We start from the raw sequence: 25268 nt of genomic DNA, 5'->3' as shown, positions 1-25268 counted from the left end.
TATTACTAATACAATCAAGAATGTGACAATGTGTTACCAATTAGAATTTTTTGTTTCTTGTAGCAAATAAATAAATAAAAATAAATATCCCCAGAGCCAGCAGTCACAGGGATTCAGACCCGGTGATCTTGCAAGCCATGCATCAGGAAAACCTCTGAAGATAACACATTCATGAAATGTTGGATTAAGGCAATCTTTCACTGTGTGAGTGACATGAGGTCTTGCCCTACATTGCGTGAAAACATTTATTTCCACACAGTTGTATTCTTCCAAAGCAGGAATTACATGCTGTGCAAGTTGGTCCCAATACTGTGCAGATGTTGTGGTACACCTGACAGGCCTTCTGGGTATATTCTCTTCAAAGAAGAATGGACCAAGAATAAAGGCACTTGTGAATCCACACCACACAGTCACATATGGTGAGAGCAATGGCTCCTCGTGCACGACATGTGGTTTATCAGTATCTCAAATTCAATAGTTCTGCATATTCACTGCTCCCTGTAGTGTCAAATGTGCCTTGTCACTCCATAGAATATTGCTTGACCAAATGTCATCAACTTCATTCCATAAACTGAAGAGCAAATTCAGAACACTGCTATGGATCATGACTTTCAGTTGTTGCATAGTATGGATCTTGTGAGGGTGCCAGTGCAAAACAGACTTCAAAACTTTCCATACTGTTGGCTATGGAATGGACAGTTCTCATGATGCTACTAGAGCACAAGCACTACACAGAGCACAAACTGAATAATCAGTTACAGCATCAACAACCTCTCCTGGGATAGGATACATTCCAGGAGAAACACCAAGCTCACCCATGTTTTCAAATTTCATCATTGTCTTCGTTAAACCATTCAATGACAGCAGGCCTCTCTTCAGACCTTTCAGTCAGTGATATTTTCTGAATGCACCGCTGTAATTGCTGCTGTTCACATAAAATAGTTTCACTAACAGTGCACGGCCTCTCTTCTAGATAGCTATGCTGTTCATTCACATTGTGGCTTGTAAAATGACAAACGTAGATGCCACATCATCATACAAACAGCGTACAGTGCCAGATTTTCATCCGGTGATCAAAATTGGGCTTAATTTTTTCCTAGTGCAAATCTGTTCTGCATTAATGTATTAGCACATCTACCAAGTTTTGCCCTCATACAACAACTGCAGCCCACGCTGGACCTCCATGACTAGCTAAACTTTAATTAAAACCACGTGGTAGTACTAGGAGTATATAACCAGTGGTATTAGGTGCATATTGGTGGCTGAAACCAGAAGTGAATATAATACTACATCCTGATCAGAATGTATATCACAATGATAGGCTAGACACCAAATGGTGGAGGCACGGCTATAGCCATAAATAATACAATAATATCTAGTGAGGTTAATACTCATTATGAACATTTACTAATTAGGATGAATATAAGTGTTACAGGTGAGTCAAACATGGCAATTGGAACATTTCATATATGCCCAGCTTCAGGACCCTTACTAGTAAGAAGTTTCAGAAGTAACTTGGAAAAGATTGTTCACAAATTTCTTGATAGTATTATAGTACCGTAAGAGGGTACCTTGAAGACTGAAAACACTTAGTATAAATTACAAAAAGTATTGTACAAATATGCATTACATAGATATATTCTAAGAAAAGTTGTGAGAGATGGGAAAGATTTGAAACAGCCTTGTTACAAAATTGCTGTGGAAGCAAGGGGAATGTCACTTCATATTTAAAATCGGCCAAAGCCTTGCTGATACTTAAAAACTCAGGCAAGGCAAATGGAGTGTAAGGAAAGATATGCATCGAATGTTTGACAAATATGAATGTAGAATTCTATAAAATGGTTTGACAAAACATTATAAGCTGTTTTGGTCTTAAGTCAGTAAACAGGTGAAAGAAATTTAGCCAGTTACTCAATGACTATGATGGTACTGAAATGGAAGATGAAAGAGAAGAGCCCAAAATGCTAAATTCTGTTCACTGAAACTGTTTCACTTAGCGCAGTCATACTACGGTTCCTCCCTTCAACTGTTGCAAAATAAGAGATATCAAGATAAGTGACCACAGGATAGAAAATGAACCAAATGTAAAATGATTAAAAAACTAGTTGTTGCATCTTTACAATTCCACATCAATTATACAAAAGAACTTTGTCCAGGTTTAGCAGCAGTCTGTTATAGCTTGCTAGAGGAGCAAAGACTTTAAATGATTGGAAAAATTCACAGGTCATACCCATTTTTAAGAAGGGCTATTGAATAGATGCATACTGCTATAGGTCTACACTGCTGATGTCAAACTGTTGTAAGCTTTTGGAATATATTTTATGCTTGTGTATTATAATATTCTGCAGACTAAAAACCTCTTTTGTTGAACTAATATGTATTCAGCAAACAACAACCTCATGAAACCTAACTTATTCTGTTCATCCAAAAGGTCTCAAAGGAAGTACATACTGGTGCTCATGTTGGTGCTATGGTCCTAGACTTTCTGAATATGTTCTACAGTTCAACACTGTTACCTAGTTAGGGGAAGGAATGGGAAGAACAGGATGAACAAAAGGAATATCATGCAACTAAAAAGCTTGTCATTCTTCACCAAGAAAAATTTCATATGGAAGCTTCTCAATAGTCATTCCATCCACACATTATTCACAACTGGAACAGGAAGGGGGAAAGTGACAACACTATGTTAGGTATCCTCTGCCAGACATTGAAATGTGCAACATGCTGACTAAATGTCGATTTAGATGTATTTGAATAAGTTTATGGGTTACTCTACTTCAAAACAACAATATCAATAGTAGCGACAAAATTTTCCAGTTTTAAACTGTATAGCATACCACATATAAGGAAACCATAAGTTAAATATGTCAAGATTTAAATTTTACTGCAATGTAATATCATTGGTGTCCATAGATGGCACTAAATGCATATCTTGAAGCCTGTTGTTTTAAGTTCTGTGTTATCCACCATACAGTAAACTATGAATAAAGGTTTTCAGTAATTACATGTTGGGTCTGAAATTAAAACCACAACACAACAGGTTATGGACCCAGGTTATGCAAGCTTAAAGTCATAAGCTCGAAAGGACATAAACAAACCAGTTCACTCAGATGATGTATGTGGTGTATATGACTGCTGCACATGGAGTTTGACTGTAAGCTCTCTCATGCAATAATTACAACATAAGGACAACCCAGTAGAAGCACTATTCATCAAAAACGACGCTTAGGAATATGTATGTGGTGACTGGTGATGGTGAAAAGCTCAGTGCTACAGTAGCTACATACAAAGTATGACTAATGGCAGAGAGAAAAGCAAAAGCAGACTTGATTTTATTCACCAGTTCTGAAGCAAGTAAAGAACTGCCTTAGAACACATCAGGTATGGCTTAAATTAGACTCAATCTATGCATCCAAAGAACCTGCTTGCAGATCAGCACTGCTCAAATGCCTCACACTTCACAAATTCCAATCTAGGGATCAGTAATCGCACCTTATATAAGAGTGACAGTCCAAAAGTGTTCACGTGTGTGACAGAAAAGCATGATAAATTAATGCCTGCAGTCCAAAATGTTCACAAGTAACAACTAAAGGTGACGTATACATTGCAACTGAAGCTAGTGATGCCAACTCCTTTACACTGAAAAACATATTGTATGCCCTGAAACTCAGAACCAGTCTCATTTCAGTAGCAAAGTTGTGGACAATAACCACACAGTATCATTTGAGAAAACCAGTACAGCTACACGAGATACACCTGATGCACCATGTGTATTGAATGTAAAATGAAGTCCACTCTCTTCACCAAATGAAAGGGGGACTCAAACTTCTAGAGTTAACTCACACTGCCATCTGTAGGCTAATGAGATAAACATCTCTAGGTCATGCACAATTTTTTCTTATCTTTTTCAATGACCACAGCAGATGTCGTCACACCTATTTTCTTCAATATAAATGAGAAGTTGTAAACAAATTTGCTGAGTTCAGAAACCTAGCTGAACCGCAGATTGGTCATGAAATTAAAACCTTCCAGACAGAAAACAGTAAGGAGTAGTGCAATGAAAGAATGGACTTCATCCTCAGAGTGGTAAGAATAAAGTGATGGCTAGCAGTTCTATACACACTGCAGCAGAATGGTGTCTCCAAACACAAGAGCCAGTCATTGGCTGATGTGGTTCGTAGCAGGCTGCTTGAGTCAGAACAACCACCATCATTTTGGGTCAAAGCCATCAATACAGCTAACTACATTCAGAATTGTTGGTTAACTAAAGGACTATCTGTGTGAATTCTATATGAGAAAACCTGACCTATCTCGTATTCGTACATTTGCTCTAAAGATTGTCTTCTTGGATAACCTATGAAAGAATGAAAATTTTAATTCTAAAGGCAAACAACGTATTTTTGTAGACTATTCTGACTGACAGAAAACCTATCATGTATGGGTAATGAGAAATCACACGATTCACATGTCAAGAGATGTGCAATCCCTTGATCACAACAGTTTTGAACCCAAACAAACTTATGTGAACTTCTATGAAGATGAGTCAGACCACCACCAATAAGGAGGCATCAACATGAATTCTATGATTCTATAGGAGGAGATTTCAATGTTGATACAAACAGTGAGTTTTAGATTAGATTAGATTAGATTTACTTTCATTCCAATTGATCCGTAGTGAGGAGGTCCTCAAGGATGTAGAATATGTCAGAAAAACAATAATACATGACAAATATTTACAACTTAAACAACTAATGTACCTTCCACAGGCCACACGTGGAATGGTCGTAAACTTTTTTTTTAATGAACACTATATGAAAGGATCATTTTATAACACTCATTTACCAAGATTGCATTAATGCAATGAATTTAAAATTTAAAAAAAATATTTATAAGATAATAAACATATAACAGAACCATACACACACACACACACACACACACACACACACACACACACACACACACACAGAGAGAGAGAGAGAGAGAGAGAGAGAGAGAGAGAGAGAGAGTTGGTTCCAAAGTTATGAAAAATGTGTGTTCCTGAATAGTGCACACCTATTTCTACAAGAGTAAGTGACTTTAAACCCTTGTGAAGATTATTCTTATTTCTAATACTGGTTCCATGAACTGAGCTGTTGGTTTGAAAAGAGATATATTTTTAATGACAAATTTCACTAAGGAATAAATATACTGGGAAGCAGTAGTTAGTATTCCTAGTTCCCTAAAAAGGCCTCTGCAGGATGTTCTTGAGTTCACACCACATGTAACTCTTACTGCATGTTTTTGTGCCCAGAAAACTTTAGTTTGGCTTGATGAATTACCCCAAAAAATAATCCCATATGACTTTATGGAGTGAAAGTAAGCATAGTATGGCAGCTTTTTCGTTTTTATATCCCCTATGTCTGACAGAATTCGCATTGCAAATAGGGATTTCTTTAGACACTTCAGCAGTTCTGTGGTGTGCTCCTCCCAATTGAATTTATCATCAAGCTGTAATCTCAAGAATTTAACACTGTCCACTTCTTCCATCTGCTTGTCATTATATGTTAGGCATGTACTCGTGGGACACCCCATACAAGTTCTGAACTGCATGTAGTGTGCTTTTTCAAAATTTAGTGACAAAGAATTGGCTAGGAACCAGTGATTAATGTCTACAAAAATTTCATTAGTCAATCTCTCTAAGACTACACTTGATTTGCTATTTATTGCAATGTTTGTATTATCAGCAAACAAAACAAACTTGACGTTTGGTAATGTTATTGATGAAAGGTCATTGATATACACAAGGAAAAGTAAGGGGCCTATGATGGAACCCTGTGGAACCCCACATGTAATTAGTTCCCAGTTGGAAATACGTCTTGTCCTAATAACACCCTTTGTTTCCTGCCAAAGATATAAGATTTGAACCATTTTGCAGCATTTCCTGTTACACCATAATATTCTAATTTACTTAAAAGGATATTGTGATTTATGCAGCCAAATGGCTTTAACAGATCACAGAATATACCAGTTGCTTGCAATTTTTTGCCTAATGAATTAAGTACATTTTGACTGTATAAATGTAGATAGCCTTCTCAATATCAGAACCCTTTACAAATGCAAACTGTGACTTTGACAGTATGTCATTTGTGATAAACTGGTTATAAAGCAGATTGTACATTACCTTTTCTAAAATTTTTGAGAATGCTGGCTAAAGTGAAATTGGACAGAAATTTAATGCTATTTCTGTACCTCTCTTCTCAAACAGTGGCTTAACTTCAGCATATTTCAACCACTCAGTAAATATTCCACTGACAAACAACTCGTTACACAGATAGCATACTATGTTACTTAACTCAAAATCACATTCTTTAATGAACTTTGTTGATATTTCATCATACTCACTAGATGTTTTTGATTTTAAAGATTTTATGGTGGACATTACTTCTGCTGGGGTAGTGAGGGTCAAATTCATATTATGGAAGTTACTTGAAATGTCTGGTAGGAGCTATCCCATGGCAGCATATACAGAACCTGACAACCCCATATTTTCAGTAACAGTTATAAAATGTTTGTTCAAAAGTTCTGCAACACTATACACATATGTCACCAATGTATCATTTACTCTTAATGCTGTTTGCCCCTCTTGAGTCAGAGCCATCATCAGACAATGAATTAATCTATGCCTTTGACGGAGTTATTCCGCCTACACGCAACTGCATCAACATAATGACAAAATGGAAATGTAGCAGACCAAAGTTAGTGTGAAGCAGCAAAGGAATCAGTTCACCTGCCAACAGTCATGAAGGAGCTGGGTTTAGGGAACTCAATGTATCACCTTGTTCAGTGACAGCCAGTCAGGAGGAAAATTACCATATAACCCAGTTTTTCACTCAAAGACAAAGCCCATTCACATAAAATATCATTTCATACACTAAGCTCTACAAGAGTACCCACTGAGACTGGGATATCAGTGAACAGAAGATATGATGGCTGATGTACTGACAAAGTCTCTTGCTGCACCAAAGCACAAGAAATGTGTTGAGGGACTTGGACTTCAATCCTTTATCCACAAACTTAAGATTTGGTTCTTGATTTTACATATCATGCCTGTATTTTCAAACCACAACAGAACAAGATACAGTGGGAGGGAGGGGGGGGGGGGGAGGAGATAGAGAGAGGGAGAGAGGGAGAGGGAGAGGGAGAGGGAGAGGGAGAGGGAGAGGGAGAGGGAGAGGGAGAGGGAGAGGGGGAGAGAGGGAGAGGGGGAGAGAGGGAGAGAGGGAGGGGGAGAGAGAGAGAGAGAGAGAGAGAGAGAGAGAGTGTAACTTCTTCTCCTTCTTCTTCTTCTATTGCCTTCACAATTTCAAACATAAAACAATTCAGTCACGATACCAGGTACACATTCAGAGCAACATCTATTAAGTAACATGCAACTAAATCGTTTAGGAACAGTCAAAAAACACACTTACCTGAATTGTATTAGCTTTCTTTCCATTAACATAAATTGGGCTTCCAACAAAATTGCTGTATTTTTTAATTATATCTGAAATTTATACAAATAAAACATTTAAATATGTGAACAGTGTGTGAGTCCTTACTCTGCAGACACAATATTATATCAACTTACTGTTAACTGTGTCTTCATCACTGAACTCACGACATTCGGTTTTTAAATGGATAATTATCTTAGTTCCTTGCTGCACACCCTCTGCTTCTTGGATGTCATAAGTTCCTGATCTGCAAAATAGAAATGCGTATGATGACTGAAATAAAATACACCAAGCACATAGACAAACTGTCTACTAAGAATGTAGTCTCATTCTGTACTCATGGCATAGTTTGAAAAGTGTGAATGTAGATAAACAACTGTCTGCATCAGATAAAGAACTATGTGGTCAAATTTTTCTGCCCCCCCCCCTCCCAGTGCTTAGTCTATTACAGAGAGACACTCATCTTTATCTTAATTGCAGTCTTCACATTTGAGAAGCAAGCAATAACTACACAGTACCAACCAAACAACTAGTTAAAAGTCAATGGTATAAGGTAACTGACTAGGACAGACAAATAATTTACTAAGAGGGTTTGCACTAGCTGTAAAGAGGTAGTACTGAGCAGGGAGGAGACAAATTTAAAATGTATGAGGGCCTTTCATAAAGTAATCTTTGTTAGGCTGTGAATAATTTGAATAGTTAAACCAAATTTATTACAAAAATCTTAAAACTACACCTTTTTCATTCCTTCATTACATAATCACCTCTCAGGTTTAAGCACTGAAAATCTCTCTTAACAAGTTAACAAATTCCCTCTCCATAAAAGTCTGCATAATACGATTGGAGCCCATCTGTGACAGTATCTTGAAGCTCTTCATTGTTGGAGTCTATACGTTGGGAGCCCAGCCACTGTTTGATGTGCATGAAAAGGTGTACATCACTGAAGCAAAAGTTAAGAAATATCAGCATCAAGAACTTTTCAGCTTACTTTGAATAGCTACTGTAGGCATCTAATGCAGTGGGGCTTTCACACTGTGGCAGCTCTAAGCACACTGCCCTATTGGGTGTACATGTACAGCATATGTCTCTTTTCCTCAATGTTTCCCAGGCTACTTGAAAATGGAAGCTATTTTCCAAAAAGCTCTTGTACACAGAGAGAAAAAAAGCATGCTATGATCAATGAGTATGATGATGTCACTGGACTTTGACCTTCTCCAGAAAATATACACATTTCATTTAACAGAAAGCACAAAAATCAAAGCCATTAATTCATGGAATTGGAAACTTCCTGGTCTTAGTTGCTGTTTTCATGTCCCTCTAATCACAATTTATCCTTATGGTTGCTTATACTTTCACAAATTAAATAGTCTCTCATTCCAGCTGAGACAATAAAAACTTGAAAATGTTGTTGATGTGTTCTTTTGAGAATCTTATCACTTATTCACAGAAATAGCAAGTAACAGCGGTATCTTTAAATGTATTTTTTTAACCACTCTTTTTTGTTACCTTGCGCCCCCCCCCCCCCCTCTCCTCTCCCGCCCCCCCCCCCCCCCGACACAGAAAACGCTATACTAACTTACTTTTTTGCTGAGGAACAATTTTTATATTATAAAGAAACTTGGTAAACAACTTCTATTTTACTTTATTACACATATTCCGTTAAAATCAGACATACTGTCCAAGTATTCAAAAAAATTAGGTTCAGCATAGGGCTTCAAATTATTGCACTCACAAGCTGTCCCCCTAACTGCAACAAATAATGCTTTCTGAACCATTTCTTTTGCCCCCACGCCCCCCCCCCCCACCCCCTTCCTCTCTCACACACACAGGGCACAGGACACACAGATGAAAGTGATACAGTGTCACATAATTTTGTTCTTTGTAATAACTATTGTTTAGCATACTGTGAAGCGATGCACGCTGAAACATACCCATCAGATGTCCACCGCAAACCAGGAGAGCCAGGTTCACAGGAGCGTGTGTAGACTTCCACCTTCTCTGCTACCATGAAGCAGGAATAGAAACCCACACCAAACTGCCCTATGATGTTGGAGGCTTCACTGCCTTTCTCTTTCACTTGTTCCAGAAATGCCTTTAAAACAAGAAAACGGAGTTGAAAAACACACATCACCTTTAACATGACAACAGTCAGAAACAAATATTCTTTTGCACAGAAGATGTAACAATGAATTTTTTGTCAAGTAATACAATATAAGTACAAACATAAACATTACCACCTATCCACCCATTATTTTAAACATTTCTGTAAATGAAGAGAAAAATAGTGGAAAAAATGGTGGGCAAAATGGAAAGATCTTGTTGAATGCAATATTGTCAACTTATTCTGAACTTTGGAAGTTTTGCAAAATCACAAGAAAAATCTCATAAGCCACCAAACTGGTGACATTTATACGAGCAAACAACTCATCACTATGGTTTAGAAGGTATAACCTTTTAAGTAACTTCTCCAATTGCCACTGATGCTTCCTTTATGTGAATGTAACTTTTTTTTTCTTTGATCTCATAGTGTTTACACGTCTATTTCAGTTGGTTTTTGCCTTTCACTATCAGCCTACTACCTCAGATTTCATCTTGTTTTTACATACTTCATTCATTTCATCATGGCTATATCAGTACCTCTCTCTGTATCAAACCTACCAATCACCAGCAATACCTTCACTTCGACAGCTGCCACCCATTCCATACAAAGAAGTCTCTCCCATACAGCCTAGACACCTGAGGCCGTCGCATCTGCAGTGACGAGCAGTCCCTCTCGAAATATACAGAGGGTCTCACTGAGGCCTTTACAGACGATAATTACCCTCCCAACCTTGTACGAAAACAAATTTCCTCTGATTTATCTTTCTAGTCATCCATCACCTCCCAAAGCCCTACTGTTTGGCCACAGAGGAGAATTCCATCGTGACTTAGTACAATACAGGGCTGGAGCAACTGAATTACGTTCTACACCAGGGTTCTGACTATCACTCATTGTACCCTGAAATGAGGAATGTCCTACTCATTATCCTTCCCACTCCTCCCAGAGTGGTATTCCACTGCCCACCACACCTATACAATATCCTTGTACATCCCTACACAATACCACTCTCAACCACTTGCCTCATGGCTCATATCACTGAAGTGCCGCTGGAAAACATGATCGTCATGAAGGGGGGTACGTGGTCTGCAAACAGTGTATGATACTCCTTGGTCATCATAGCGCCTCGCACGAGCTCCACTGGACCAATGGATGCCCACGTGAATGTTCCCCAGATCATGATGGATCCGTTGCCAGCTTGTCTCCGTTCCGAAGTAAAGGTCTCAAGGAGCTGTTCCCCTGGAAGACGACAGATTCGTGCCCTCCCATCTGCATGGTGAAGAAGGTATCAGGATTCATCAGACCATGCAACGCTCTGCACCTGCGCCAAAGACCAGTGACATCGGTCACGTGTTCTAGTCAGTCGTAGTTGCCGAAGGCACGTGCATGGGCTGTCGGTGCGGAAGCTCATCGTTAGGAGTGTTCCGTGCACTGTGTGTCCAGGCACGCTTGCACTCTACCCAGCATTAAAGTCTGATGTTAGTTCTGTCACAGCTGGCAGCCTGTCCTGATTTATCAGTCTGCCTACCCTGTGACGTCCGACATCTTTGATGAGGGGTGGCCGCCCCACCCCATGACGTCTGAACATGGTTTCACACGTGTAGAAGACAGTCACCACAGAACTCCTCTAACACTTGACAAGTCGTGCAATTCCCTAATACTCGTGCCGAGCCTCCAGGCCATCATAATCTGCTGTCAGCCAAACTCAGATAGCTCACACGCCTTCCTCATTCTACATACGGACAGCACGCTCACTGATATTACATGCACCATGCCTGTATTTGACTTCTAGTTAATCTTCGCCAGGTGACGCTGCTATCGCCTGGAGGGATTTATATCGATAGCACGTCAGTGGTCATAATGTTCTGGCCGATCAGTGTATATAAGAATATGATTGTCAAAACTTCCTGGCAGATTAAAACTGTGTGCCGGACCGAGACTCGAACTCGGGACATATGCTTTCGCGGGCAAGTGCTCTACTGACTGAGCTACCCAAGCATGACTCACGCCCCGTCCTCACAGCTCTACTTCTGCCAGTACCTCTTCTCCTACCTTCCAAACTTTACAGAAGGTCTCCTGCGAACCTTGCAGAACTAGCACTCCTGAAAGAAAGGATATTGCGGAGACATGGCTTAGCCACAGCCTGGGGGATGTTTCCAGAATGAGATTTTCACTCTGCAGTGGAGTGTGCACTGATATGAAACTTCCTGGCAGATTAAAACTGTGTGCCGGATCGAGACTCGAACTCGGGACCTTTGCCTTTCGCGGGTAAGCTGTGAGGACGGGGCGTGAGTTGTGCTTGGGTAGCTCAGTCGGTAGAGCACTTGCCTGCGAAAGGCAAAGGTCTCGAGTTCGAGTCTCGGTCCAGCACACGGTTTTAATCTGCCAGGAAGTTTCATATTAGCGCACACTTCGCTGCAGAGTGAAAATCTCATTCTGAATATGATTGTCGTCTGGAATGTATGCAACCCACGATATTACTGCAGCAGAAGTTGCTGAATACAATGTCTTGACAATATTATTTGGTGCTTCTGAAAGCTAGCTTCATAATCATATTAAAAAACTGGAAGACAATCTCGTAGATCAAGTGATAAGCTTATACCGTGAGGTAATACCTATTCTGTTACTGATGGGTATTCGAATCCCCTCCTGCGACGTAATTTGATTGTCAGCTTTCCGGTTTCAAGTAGAAGATGATTAATAATTGTGGCATTTAGTAGGATAAATTTGTCAGGTAGTAATTTCCTGCTTGGTTGCTATTATTCGGTGTGGAATCCACTGCACTACGACACATCCTAGTTACTCTGAAGTGTATTTTGTCCAGTATGTGTAAACACATTGAGGTGCAGAACCAAACCAAATACTGCCGTAGTCAAATAGAGCCACTGGGACTAGTAACACTTTTCTCCTTGTATTCTGACGCTCAGTCAAAAAGGTGGCATTACAGCTTGCACGCAACACTGCATGGATTTTCAAATATCGATAAATGAGGAACATGTTGCGTTCGTAAAGAACTGTGGTAGTTTCGTTTGACATGGGTGCCACAAGAGATAAAGCCACCAAATAATCAATATATTACATCATAACAGCTGGAGTAAATTGAAAGTGATGTAAAACATCTCTCCTATTTTTTGTAAAAAGTGAATTTGAATCTATACTATTTACGAGTTTTTCAGTAATTTCCGTTATTTTGAAAGTTTATAGTTTGCCTTTTATGGCAACAGCCATGATTTAACTTTTGAATAAGAACGTATCCAACAGGCACTTAAAAAATAATAGAAATGCCTACTGATACTTACGCCGTCTTTGCGTGAATTTGTGGTGCTCTCGTATTCACATGAAAACTACATCGCATCTGTTGGCTTTACGTTGATGATTGCAAATGCAGTGTGAGTGAAGTGCAAGCTATTTGGCTGCATTTTTTTTATGATGAGCTGAGGCTTTTGCTTTGCTTCTAACTATGTGCAAAGATTGTGCAGGGTCTGAGGAATGCGTTTCTCGTGAGCACGGCACAACTAAGCGCCAGAAGGCCACAATAATTAGGCAACACCATTCTTTTTCAACTTTCTTAAAAAGTCTGAAGTGCGGCCAGCTCCCGAATTGGCCGGCCATTTCTCACTTTGGCGAGAGGTGTGACCACGGTCCGATTACTTAAAAGTAACACTGTGTATGCCACTTTGACAGGCCATTTCGTGCATTCGCTGGAAACCTCTGGCCCAAGTTCGATCTGATGATACAGCAATGTGCGGTCGGCAGCACTTCTTCCGCTTTCAGTGTAACGTGTGCCGTGCACATAGTAGCTGCTGCTTTTCGGATAAGGTCCCGCCTCTGAAACTGCGATTTGCTCTTTTATGACAAATCGACTTCGTTGCGAGTACTATGATAATTCCTGGTAGTTGTGTTTCCTATGTGACTTGTTCTTACTTAGACAAATCGGTTTCATTGTGAGTATTGTGGTGATTCCCGGAGTTTATATTATACACTGAGATAACGAAAGTCCTGGGAAGTGATATGTACGTATACACATAGAGGATGTATCGCGTATACAAGGTATAAAAGGCCATTGCATTATCGGAGCTGTCATTTGTACTCGGGAGATTCGTACGAAAAGGCGTCCGACTTGATTATGACCGCACGACGGGAATTAAGACTGAGCGCGGAATGGTAGTTGGCGCTAGACGCATGGGACATTCCATTTAGGAAATGGTTACTAAGTTCAATATTCCAAGATCCACAGTGGCAAGAGTGTGCTGAGAATACCAAATTTCAGTCATTACGCCTCACCATGGACAACGCGGTGGCCAACGGTCTTTACTTAACGACCCAGAGCAGCGCCGTTTGCTTAGAGCTGTCAGTGCAAACAGACAAGCAACAATGCGTGAAACAACCCTAGAAATCAACGTGGGGCGTACGACGAACGTATTAGCCAAGACAGTGCGTTGATGGGCTATGGCAGCGGACGACCGATGTGACTGTCTTTGCTAACAGCACGAAATCGCCCGCAGCGCCTTTCCTGGGATCGTGACCATATCAGTTGGACCCTAGGCCATTAGAAAACCGTGGCCACGTCAGATGGGTCCCGATTTCAGTTAGTGAGAGCTGATGGTGGGGTTTGAGTGTGGCGCAAACCCCACGAAGCCATGACCCTAGTCGTCAACAAGGCACTGCACGAGATCGTGGTGGCTCCATAATGGTGTGGGCTGTGTTTACATGGAATGGACCGAGTCCTCTGGTCCAACTGAACATATCATTGACCGTAAATGGTTATGTTCGCCTATATGGAGATCATTTGCAGCCATTTATGAACTTCATATTCTCAAACAATGATGTCATGTCACCGGGCCACAATTGTTCATGACTGGTTTGAAGACCATTCTGGACAATTCGAGCAATGATTGGGCAAACCAGATCGCCAGTTATAAATCCCAATTAACATTTATGGGACATAATCGAGACGTCAATTCATGTACAACGGCCAGCACCGACGACGGTTTCGCAGACGATATAGATACAGCTTGGCTCAATATTTCTGCAGGGGACTTCCAGCGTCGTCGTAATTCCATGTCAAGTCGAGCTGCTGCACTACACCGGGCGAAAGGAGGTCCGGCAGGATATTAGAGGTACCGCATGACTTTTGTCACATCAGTGTACTATACCATACAGTAGAGCCCCATTTATTCGACCTGAACAGGCCGTGGCCAATCCGGCTGAGCAGGAAAGTCGAATGATGCGGAAATTGACAAATACTACTTTTAAAACTGACAAAATACATTAATTTGATGATTTCTTACAGTTTTTTTCCGCCGACCTGTTCGATTTAAATGAAATGTCGGATTAGCGAAAGTCGGATGACCGGTCCTCTACTGCGTTTTTATGAGTGATATTGATATGCTTCCTGATGTTTTGCTATAAATGTAGTAAATCAGCAACCGAATATAATTATTTGGACTGTCCCATTTAATGATACGTCCATTTCAAAATTTCAATCGTATCATTTTCCCGTAGGCTGTCCCATGGCTACTTCACACGGGAGTAAACAGCAAGGCGAAGTTCGCATATATACAAATGCGGAACCAATACTTGATACGAAAAGCAAGCTTCGCACATTTTGAGTACTCTGCTGAAAGGAAAAGCAAATAATAGCGGAATCTTCACAAGAGATAGGTATTGCTCTGTTACAGAGGCTGTAAAACGAGCCAAGGCAAGGCAGAGAAAAGAGAATGCTGACTATCTTCGGCTAGGAAAATATGACGTTATTGACTCTGAGGAGAAAGAAAAACTTACTACGCCAGTAACAGGAGACAATAGCGTTATTTTGTACTACGTTAATGCAGAATAATAGTTCGGCGTACTGCATGACACTCACTTGAATATTGGACATGGACGTCGCAGATGGATGGAAAAACTACAAACTAAATACAAAAATGTCACCAAAGAAGTCATTATATTATATTTCCGCTTACGAAAGCGTTTTTAAGACTGACATACCAAGAAAGCATTAGTTTAAAAAACTCGGATATTTAAAGAATTTAACTCACGGAGCCAGGTAGATCTGATATACCTACACAGTAATCCTGACGGTGAGTGCAAGTTTATCCTCAATTACCAGGATCATTAACCCAGGTTGATATTAATGCGACCACTGAAAAGAAAAAGAGCGGAAGAAGTTGCTTACCAGCTGGTTGATACATTCACCACTACAGGTGGTCCAAGTGTGCTTCAGTCAGGTAACGGGAGAAAATTTTCGAACAAGTTATAAATGAACTAAAGAACATGTGGCCTGAACCGAACTGGTACACGGAAAACCTAGACACAGCCAAACCCAAGGGTATATCAGACGCGTCAACCAGGCTGTCCAGAAGATGAGAATGACACGGATGCAGACGAAGCAATCAACACGTTGGGCTGAGTGTCTCCGATTTATTCAAGTCATGAAAAACCATTCGCTTCATCCAGGCAGTCAGCAATCGCCATATGAGGACATGTTTGGTTCCAAAGGAAAAGTGGGTCTGTTTACCTCAGATCTGTATAGAGTGGTTATGGATAACATAGTGACAAATCAAGACCTTGAGAACGGTGAACAAGAATTAGATGATGATACAAATGCAGAAAAAATCCCCCCATAAAGAAGCTGCGGCCGTGGCGATGGAACTATCGGAACCTACAGATCAGTTGTCTTACCAATAAAATGCGAAAATATAGTGTGTGATGTGTCAAACAGAGTTTAGTGCGGCCCATTGTTGAGTATCCCGCGACAAATATGTCCGTGCAATATGTGGAATAAGTTCCGAAGCGGACGAAGAGTATGGAGAGAGAATTACTTGTAGACTATATCAAAATAAACACGAAACCAGGAAAAGGAGGTCAGGAGCTCACGTCAGTTTGCAAACACAAGGTGTAAAAATGTTTAAAAATTCGGATGCAAAACCCCCACCAGCAAAAGTTGAAGACAATGTTCACGTCCGTATACCAGATGTTGACAGGGGTCGTGGTGATCCCATGAGCGTTCTTGCAGTTGTCTTGAACGTCGAGGGTGTTTCCTCCAAGCTAAGAACAGAGAATGGTGTTCTAAAGAACTGTATTCAAGAAGTAAATTTTCAATTCTGTACGAGAAACTGCTCACGCTGGAATCCGTGTTTACAGAAGAAAAATCATTGACAACCATTTCTTCTTCACAAATCACTGACCGGCGGCCAAGGGTACACGCGATGCAACTTCACTACTAAATGAGCAACAAATAGCTGAAAATGAAGAAATAAACAGTTGTGCGATTCAAAATGTCATAAAAGTTTATCTCGTTGTAATAAGTCATGACTAACTGTGATAAAGTGATGGATTGTACAAGGCTAAAAATAATATAGGTTTCACTTATCGAATTGAAACAGTTGTGCAATTTAAAATATCGTAAAAATTCATATAGCAGTTTAAGTAATAACAGAGATTGATAAACTCAACAGCTTGTATAAAGATTGAAATTATACAGACTCTTCAAATTGGCTCATTTTTGTGTCTTCCGACTTTGGCCGATGGTTCCATGCCTTTCGCTAAACGACCGGCCAAATCCCGAAATAAGGAAAAGATCGGACACTGGCCGTTTCATGATTTGGCCGGCCACTTCCCGCTTTGGACGATTTCGCTCTCAGGTCTTAAAACACACACACACACACACACACACACACACAATCCTCCAGACGTAAACAAGACGGGAAATCCTCAACCACAAGAAACTTTAACGGCAATATTTTTACAGTGCAAAATAATAATATCATTAGTCGCTCTGCAAATATTAAAATAATAAATGGCCTATTCTACGGCAGTCTCCTGGATCAAACAGATAAAGAGATGTATGTGAGAAGAGATATAGAAAGGAAAAGAAAAATGAATTTATATTCGTAACTATGAAAATGCCCGCAAAGGCGCTATGTCCAAGGGAAAGTGAAGGATTTAAAGAATGAATTATCTATACTACCGCACTACTCGTCGTTTACCGTTGTTACAAAAAAGCTCGAAATTTTTTCACCGAATTACTTAAACAACACAAGTGCATACACTGGTTATTTGGTTTCTGACCAGTAACGAGACAACACGTGGTGTTCAAAATGACCACTGGCAGCGGCAATGCACTCTTCCTGTCTGGTATGGAACGACTGCTGCTGCACACGTGCTAGCATTTCATCGGAGCTGTCCGAGCACGCTGCAGTTGTACTTCGTTGCATATCACTGAGTGTGGTTGGTACGTCCTTGTACACAGCGCCTTTCAGATTTCCTCGCAGAAAAATGCATACAGGCGTCAAATTCGGGGAACGGGCCGGCCAAGGCACAGGTCCTCCACGTCCAACCCAGCGATTTGGAAACAATGCGTGAAGACAAGCTGTAGTACTTCGTACACTATGGGCTGGACAGCCATGTTGGTACCACAGGTTCCACCTAGTCTGCAGAGGAACATCTAGTAACCGTGGAAGATAGTCTGTTAGGAGGCTGCGATACTTGTGCGCGTTCAGTGTTCCGTCTATGAAAAACGGCCCCATGAGCTGATGGTTCACTATCCCATATCACACGTTTATACTCCATGGGCGCTGACGTTCCACCACACGAAGCCAACGGGGATTGTCAACAGACCAACAGTGCATGTTTTGGCGGGTTACATGGCCATGATCGGTAAATGTGGCTTCATCACTAAACAAGATACATGATACATCAGGAGTATCGTGTCTTAATGCCCGTGTACAGATCGTTTCGATGCAGCTCTTGATGGAGAGAGATGTGAGAGGAATGGAACCTATGTTAAATGCTTAGAACACTTGCCTGACTCATGCCACTTCCTCGAGAGACTGCGCGGGAGCTAACATGCGAATCAACTGTAGCATCAAGAACACTGATTTCCCCTCTTCTGTCGTCACTTGTTTCCTTCTGTTACGTTGTCTAGGTGTTACCCTACCGCTTTCACGTATCTCGTTGAATAGGTTGATAAGCGCTGAGATGGTTGACGACTACTGGGACATCTTGCCGCATACCCAGCACAAGTACGAACTGTATTCTTCCAACACTCTCCATACACCATGCGCTTGCTATCTTTTCTGCACAGGGAACCTATTTACTCTTTCACTTTTGAACTTCATCATATTTGTGAAAATACTTTTGTTCGTTGATATGTTCTACGTAATATGATTCAACGTAATCAATACAATGCTTATTCAGTTCTCAACATGTTTAGTCAATACTTTCATACTAATACCACAATTACTAACTGCGAAAGTTACTCACTCAGTCACAACTCTACTGCTCAATCGATTCCGATACTACTTAGTACGGAGATAAGTTGAACCATGAGGAAGACCATACGCTACTTTAGAAAGTTGTATCTTTTAATTATTATAACATTCTTAAATATGATATACGTTAGTTGCATGCAGAGAGGCTGGCGCAATGGTCGTTGAATCTTAGAGTCTATATATTATTTAAGAGCGCAGATCCTGTGTTTTGTGCTCATGTTTTATGATACTGAGTTCCTACGCCATCTGCCATACCTGGAGAGTTTTGGTGGAGATACAACAATAAAATCGGACAGTACGTCCGAGAACCATATCTGATTCTACTTGCTCACCATTAGAAACTGCTGATAAGTGGGCGAAAAGAGGGTAATAGACAATACTGTAGTTAAGTGGAAACGCTGTTAGCAGAATTCCCAACAAGTTATTGACCACCTTACTTCAACTTCTTACACCACACTCTAACAAACATTTGGACGGACATAGGCTAAATATTTTGTAATAAACGTACATATACATTGCATATGCATGCGTATATAATATGCAGAGTGGCTCACCTAAATCTGCCACATCAAATATCTCTGGAACAACAACAGATATTCAAAAACGGTTTTCACCAGCATGAACGTAAGGCACGGGCTAAGGAAACCAAATACTACGCGAAATTTTAAAACTTAAACAAATACTATTTTCAACACAAACTTGTGTATTTTTAAATGGACACCCCCTATTACTTCGTATGCAAACGATAGCATGAAAAATCACAAAAATAATGGCGTTGGTTGCACCGCAATACGTCAGATATGTCTCGAGAAATTGCGAAGCGAAGTTGATGCCTGAAATAAATGAAGAGCAGAGCTAGCCCACGTCCTGAGACTCAAGCGTGACCCTCACGCTGCCTGTGTCAGAGCCTCACACAATGTAAAGGTATGCACAATGCATAAAAATAAGCAAGTAACACGTCCAACGCAAAGTTATGGTTTTCAAATTGAAATGTATGTTTACTCTAGCGAAATGACAACTAGAGCTACAATTAGAGATGAAACACTTGAATTCACTTTGCTAAACACATTTACTAGTGCCCTGTCGCCCACAGAAACTGTACTGTTGTGCATTACATCCAGCGTACAAAATACACTCATCTTGACCAATGAAACTGTGTCACGTCGACATATGTTCGAAGTGCCCTCCGTTTGCAGCAGTACACGTTTGCAGACGGGTAACGAAATAGTATTGCAAAGATCGTAGAGTTTCTACAGATATTGGCGCACAGGCCGCAATAATACGATGTTGCATATCCTCTACTGTAGTTGGAGGTTCTTGATACACTCAGTCCCTCAATGTGCCGTAGAGAAAGACATCTAGTGGCGTCAGGTCGGGGGACCGTGCTAGCCATCGCACAGTACTTTCCCGCCCCATCCACCTACTTGGAAATGTCGCATCTAGAACGTCTCTGGAAACTTTTGAATTGTGTGCGAGACATCCATCATGTTGGAACGACATTGATAGACGAATTTCCAATCCTAGATCCTCCATGAGCAACGCTAGCGTGTGTTGAAGAAATTATGCATATCGCTGTCCATTCAATGTTCCACGGTAAAAACAGGGACCTACAATACAGTTAGTAATGATACCGCACCAAACATTGACACTCCACTGTCGTTGATGAGCAACTTGGCGAATCCAGTGGGGATGTTGCACGGACCAGTAGTGCATGTTCCGCAGATTCACATTACCATGTTTTGTACATGAAGCCTCGTCCGAAAACAACGAATTGCTTAGGAATACTGGATTACCTTGCAACTGCTGAAGTGCAAAACGACAGAATGAAATGCGGGATTCAATGTCATTCCCGTACAGTTCTTGATGCAGTGAGGTTTAAAAACGTGAAACCAAGTGTGTTATCACTAACTGTACTTCTAGTTGTCATTTCGCAACAATAAACATTATGTGCAGGACATCCATCATTCAGATACCGGATTATTTGACACATTATAAGAGGTGGACCGATTCAAGTAAGGTACAGCTCAATGGACTATGCCATCCCCTTTTAGGAGTGCCACCAATGAAATATGGGCCAATGATGTGTTGTCATACAATACCACACCATATATTAACACTCCACTGACGTACGTAAATCACATCACGATTACCGGCAGCGTGAGTTGCACGCTTGAGTCTCAGGACTTGCGCTAGCTGTGTGCTTCATTTATTTCAAGGGTCAGCTTCGCTTCGCAATTTCTCGGGGTGTAACTGAAGTATTGCGATGCAACCAACACCATTATTTTTGTGATTTTTCATGCTATTGATAGCATACGAAATAACAGGGGATGTCCATTTAAAAATACACAAGTTTGTGTTGAAAATAGTGCTTGTTTACGTTTTAAAATTTCGCATAGTATTTGGTTTCCTAAGCCCCATGCCGTACGTTCATGCTGGTGAAAACCGTTTTTGAGTATCTACTGTTGTTCCAGAGATATCTGAGGTGGCAGAGTTAGGTGAGACACTCTGTATATAGACGACACGTTGATAGCAAATACCTCGAAAAGTTTTTGACCGTCTTCTTCAAATTTTTACACGCTGCTCTAATAAATATATAGATCGACATGGGCTATTTTTTTAAACACGAAAGTACATGTGTTATGCTGTGCTGTAAAAATGTGTTGTTTCATTTTCTATTTCGCCGTCAGTATTAACTGCCATAGCAGGGCATTTGAACCACTAGACAAACTGTTTAGCAGATTTCTATTCTTTCTCCTTATATACAATTTTAAACAAAAAGTGTATATATAGTTGTGTGTCATTTTGTTTTTCCCTCCCAGTCAGTGTTATCAGAAAACAAGAAAGTTTTATTTATTGCTAATAGACTTACAGGTAGAATTATTACGGAACATGAATCGTCTGAAACTTTGTAATCCTACCCGTTTGCAGATTAAAATCAGAGTACTGTCACTGAAGTTACTATCCTCACAGATTCAGCAACAGGAGAGATCTCTCATAACCCGTATAATAACTAACCCCCAACCGACTGCCCAATTCATTTTAAGTTACTTCAATTCCCAATCAAGGTTTCGTTGGCAATAACAATAAGCAAGGTTCAAGGTCAGCGGGGGGCGGACGAGGGGAAGAGGAGATGGATAGAGAGGGAGGGGATGAGGTGGAGAGAGGAGGAGATGGACAGGGAAGGAAGGGAGAAGGCATTTTGGATGTATATGTAGTTCCCATATATATTTAACAATTGAGAAGCATTGCAAGGTTGGCTAATTGGGAAGCTAATTGGGATATACAACTTTCTCGCCAGATTTGATATCCGCAGTCTTTCATCACAAAGAAATTTGTGAGCGTTTGATTCCAATGTCGTTATGACAGTTTCAGATTATTATTTTGCAGACTTTCCAGAACGGTGTTTCATGGATGAATCTCCTGGCTGGAAAATTGGAGGAATCACACTGACGTAGAAGGAGACTTAATCTTTATCCGAACTGAATGAACACCCAATTCAATGAAGTGGCTTAGGTAAAAACACAATCAGCGATACAAATAACGTCTACTTGTAGAAAATGTTTTGCAAACCAGAATACAGCAATACAAATCAATTCATTTAGCATCGAGTCGATAGTTGCCCAAAGAACGGTTGTGATGCCATCCATCATGTGTACAGATTTATTTATTTATTTTAACTCGCAGATGTGTAACCACACTATCACCCACCGAATGTCGATCACTATGGGAAGCCTTTGTCACGAAATTATTACATTTAGTCAGTGAAATAGATAACGTAACGAAACCCGAAATTGTATCAGTCTGGTTGGTAAATGTAACTGATCACATTCCACTAAAATAACGTATTTTTATCATTTGGACACCGTAATATGCCATCTAAGAAATCAGTTTCATTATCGTTATTAGCGAATAAGCGATTAGGACTAAGGGAAGTACTGTACTTACAGGCTACCATCTGCCTTCCTTTGTGCCCACATTTCTTTCATTCCCCTCCTGTGGGTTTCCTTTCTCTCTTCAAATCATGTTGTTCCAGTCTTTCCTCTTAGTCGCCTTGCCATGTCTGAATTTTGGACATGAAGATTTCGCGGTTTTGCGTATCTTATCGTATAATTTATGCAATTTCACATCAGTTTTGATCTCTACAATCCATTTCATTGGGTCCAATTTGGCTTTACTCCACTTATCAAAGAATTCGACTAGTTGTTTTCTAAGTCAGTTTGGTTCAAATGGCTCTGAGCACTACGGGACTTAACTTCTGAGGTCATCAGTCCCCTAGAACTTAGAACTACTTAAACCTAACTAACCTAAGGACATCATACACATCCATGCCTGAGGCAGGATTCGAACCTGCGACCGTAGCGGTTGTGCGGTTCCTATGTCTGTCTGGGTTCATTCTTTTAATGTGTGCATGGAATCTTAACTTACGTTTTATAATGTCACTATGGATATTTGTGCATTGTTTTTATTAGTATTATTATTATTATTATTACTGAAGCCCGCACGTTACCGACAACCATGTTTTCCTGACAAGAAAAAAAATTAAAACTGAAAGATTTTATATTGACTATGCTACAAATATAGCACCATTCTTATCCATCATCTATCAGAGATCATTGGAACAGCGGAAAGTTCCACGGGACTGGAAGAAGGCTCAGGTCATAGCAATCTATAAAAAGGGTAGAAAATCGGATGCACATTATTACTGGCCAGTTTCACTGACATTGATTTGTTGTACAATCATAAAACATATTTTGTGTTCAGACCTTTCTACATTCTGAGAAGCTTATCTGCATAAACCAACATGGTTTTAGGAAACAGCGGTCATGCAAGACACAGCTGGTCCTCTTTGTGCATGATATACAACAGGCTCTAGATACCGGCTCCCAGGTTGATGCCATATTTTTCTACTTTCGAAAGGCGTTCGACTCAGTTCCGCACTGTCGCTTGCTACAAAAAGTGCGCGCTTAAAGTCTATCCGATGACATATGCGGTTGGATAGAAAGAGTTTTCTAACAGACAGGGAGCAGTTTGTCGTCCAGAATGGGGTCGCTTCAACAGAAACAAACGTAACTTCAGGTGTGCCCCAGGGCAGCGTAATAGGTCCACTGCTTTTTACGTTTTACACAAACGATCTGGTTGATGGTATTGACAGCGGCCTTAGACTGTTTGCCGATGATGCTGTGGTCTACAGGAAAGTAGTATCACACGAAATTTGTGACCAAATCAATGAAGATTTGCAGAAAATAAATGCGTGGTGTAATGACTGGCAGTTATCTCTCAATATTAGTAAGTGTAACCTACTAAGTATAACAAGGCGAAAATCCCCATTAATGTATGAGTACAAAATAAATGATCAGTCTTTGGAAGCGGTAACATCCGTCAAGTATCTGGGTGTGACTATTCGAAATGGTCTCAAATGGAATGATAAGATTACACAAGTAAGGCGGACTCTAGATTGCGGTTTGTTGGTAGAATCCTGAAGCGATGCAGTTCTTCAACAAAGGAAATAGCTTACAATACGTTAGTTCGACCAGTCTTAGAGTATTGTTCGTCGGTTTGGGACCCTTACCAGTTGGGTCTGATTCTAGAGATTGAGAAGGTCCAAAGAAGAGCGGCAAGATTCGTGACTGGTACATTTAGCCATCGCGAGAGCGTTACAAATCTCATAGAAAGTTTGAAGTGGGACACACTTGCAGGTAGACGACGCGCTAAACAGAAGGGGCTGCTCACTAAATTCCGAAATCCGATCTTCACCGAGGATGTAGAGCATATATTATTACCACCAACTTTCAAATCGCGCAATGATCACCATTCAAAGATAAGGGAAATAAGAGCTCGTACTGAGGCGTTCTGACAGTCGTTTTTCTCTCGCGCGATCCGCGAGTGGAACAGAGGGGCGGAAATATGATTTTGGCGCGAATTGTGCCCTCCGCCACACACCGCTGGGTGGCTAACGGAGTATATATGTAGATGTAGACGTAGACATCGGTAAAGTGCGACAGGTATCATGCTTTACACTTTTTGCCACTGACTTTTCTGCTGTAACTTCCATGTATTTATACCATTTCATTAACACAGATCTATCTGGAAACGATCATAATTGATCGAAATTGATAACCACATGAAAAAAAACCTTGTGCTGAAATACTGATACAAATTCCACAAATCAGAACAGATTACTCGCTTAAAAAAAGTTTATTGAAAGTTCAATGAATTACAAATATCAGCTGTGTACGGGACTTTGATAGAAATCAACGGGGAGAGTTGAAAATGTGTGCCCGACCGGGATTCGAACCCGGGATCTGCTTACTAGGCAGGCGCTCTAGCCCCTACACCACCGAGGACACAGGAATTAGCGCGGCTACGCGGACTTGCTCCCAGTAGATCCACATTCTCAACTTACTCCACACACTACGAAAGTAGTGC

General features: G+C 40.6%; 1 protein-coding gene across 1 annotated transcript in view; it reads right to left on the bottom strand.

Moving 5' to 3' along the window:
- LOC124804640 (heat shock protein 75 kDa, mitochondrial) overlaps nucleotides 1-25268 on the bottom strand; it is a 352899-nt gene that overhangs the window by 58887 nt on the left and 268744 nt on the right. Inside the window, exons 6-8 of the mRNA XM_047264860.1 lie at nucleotides 9404-9564; nucleotides 7610-7719; nucleotides 7452-7525 (exon numbers count right to left, since the gene is read on the bottom strand). Coding sequence (XP_047120816.1) covers nucleotides 7452-7525; nucleotides 7610-7719; nucleotides 9404-9564 — 345 coding nt within the window. The remainder of the gene's footprint in view (nucleotides 1-7451; nucleotides 7526-7609; nucleotides 7720-9403; nucleotides 9565-25268) is intronic.

Source organism: Schistocerca piceifrons, chromosome 7 (assembly GCF_021461385.2).
Source record: "Schistocerca piceifrons isolate TAMUIC-IGC-003096 chromosome 7, iqSchPice1.1, whole genome shotgun sequence".
NCBI lineage: Eukaryota > Metazoa > Arthropoda > Insecta > Orthoptera > Acrididae > Schistocerca > Schistocerca piceifrons.
This window is presented reverse-complemented; position numbering and strand designations above follow the sequence as displayed.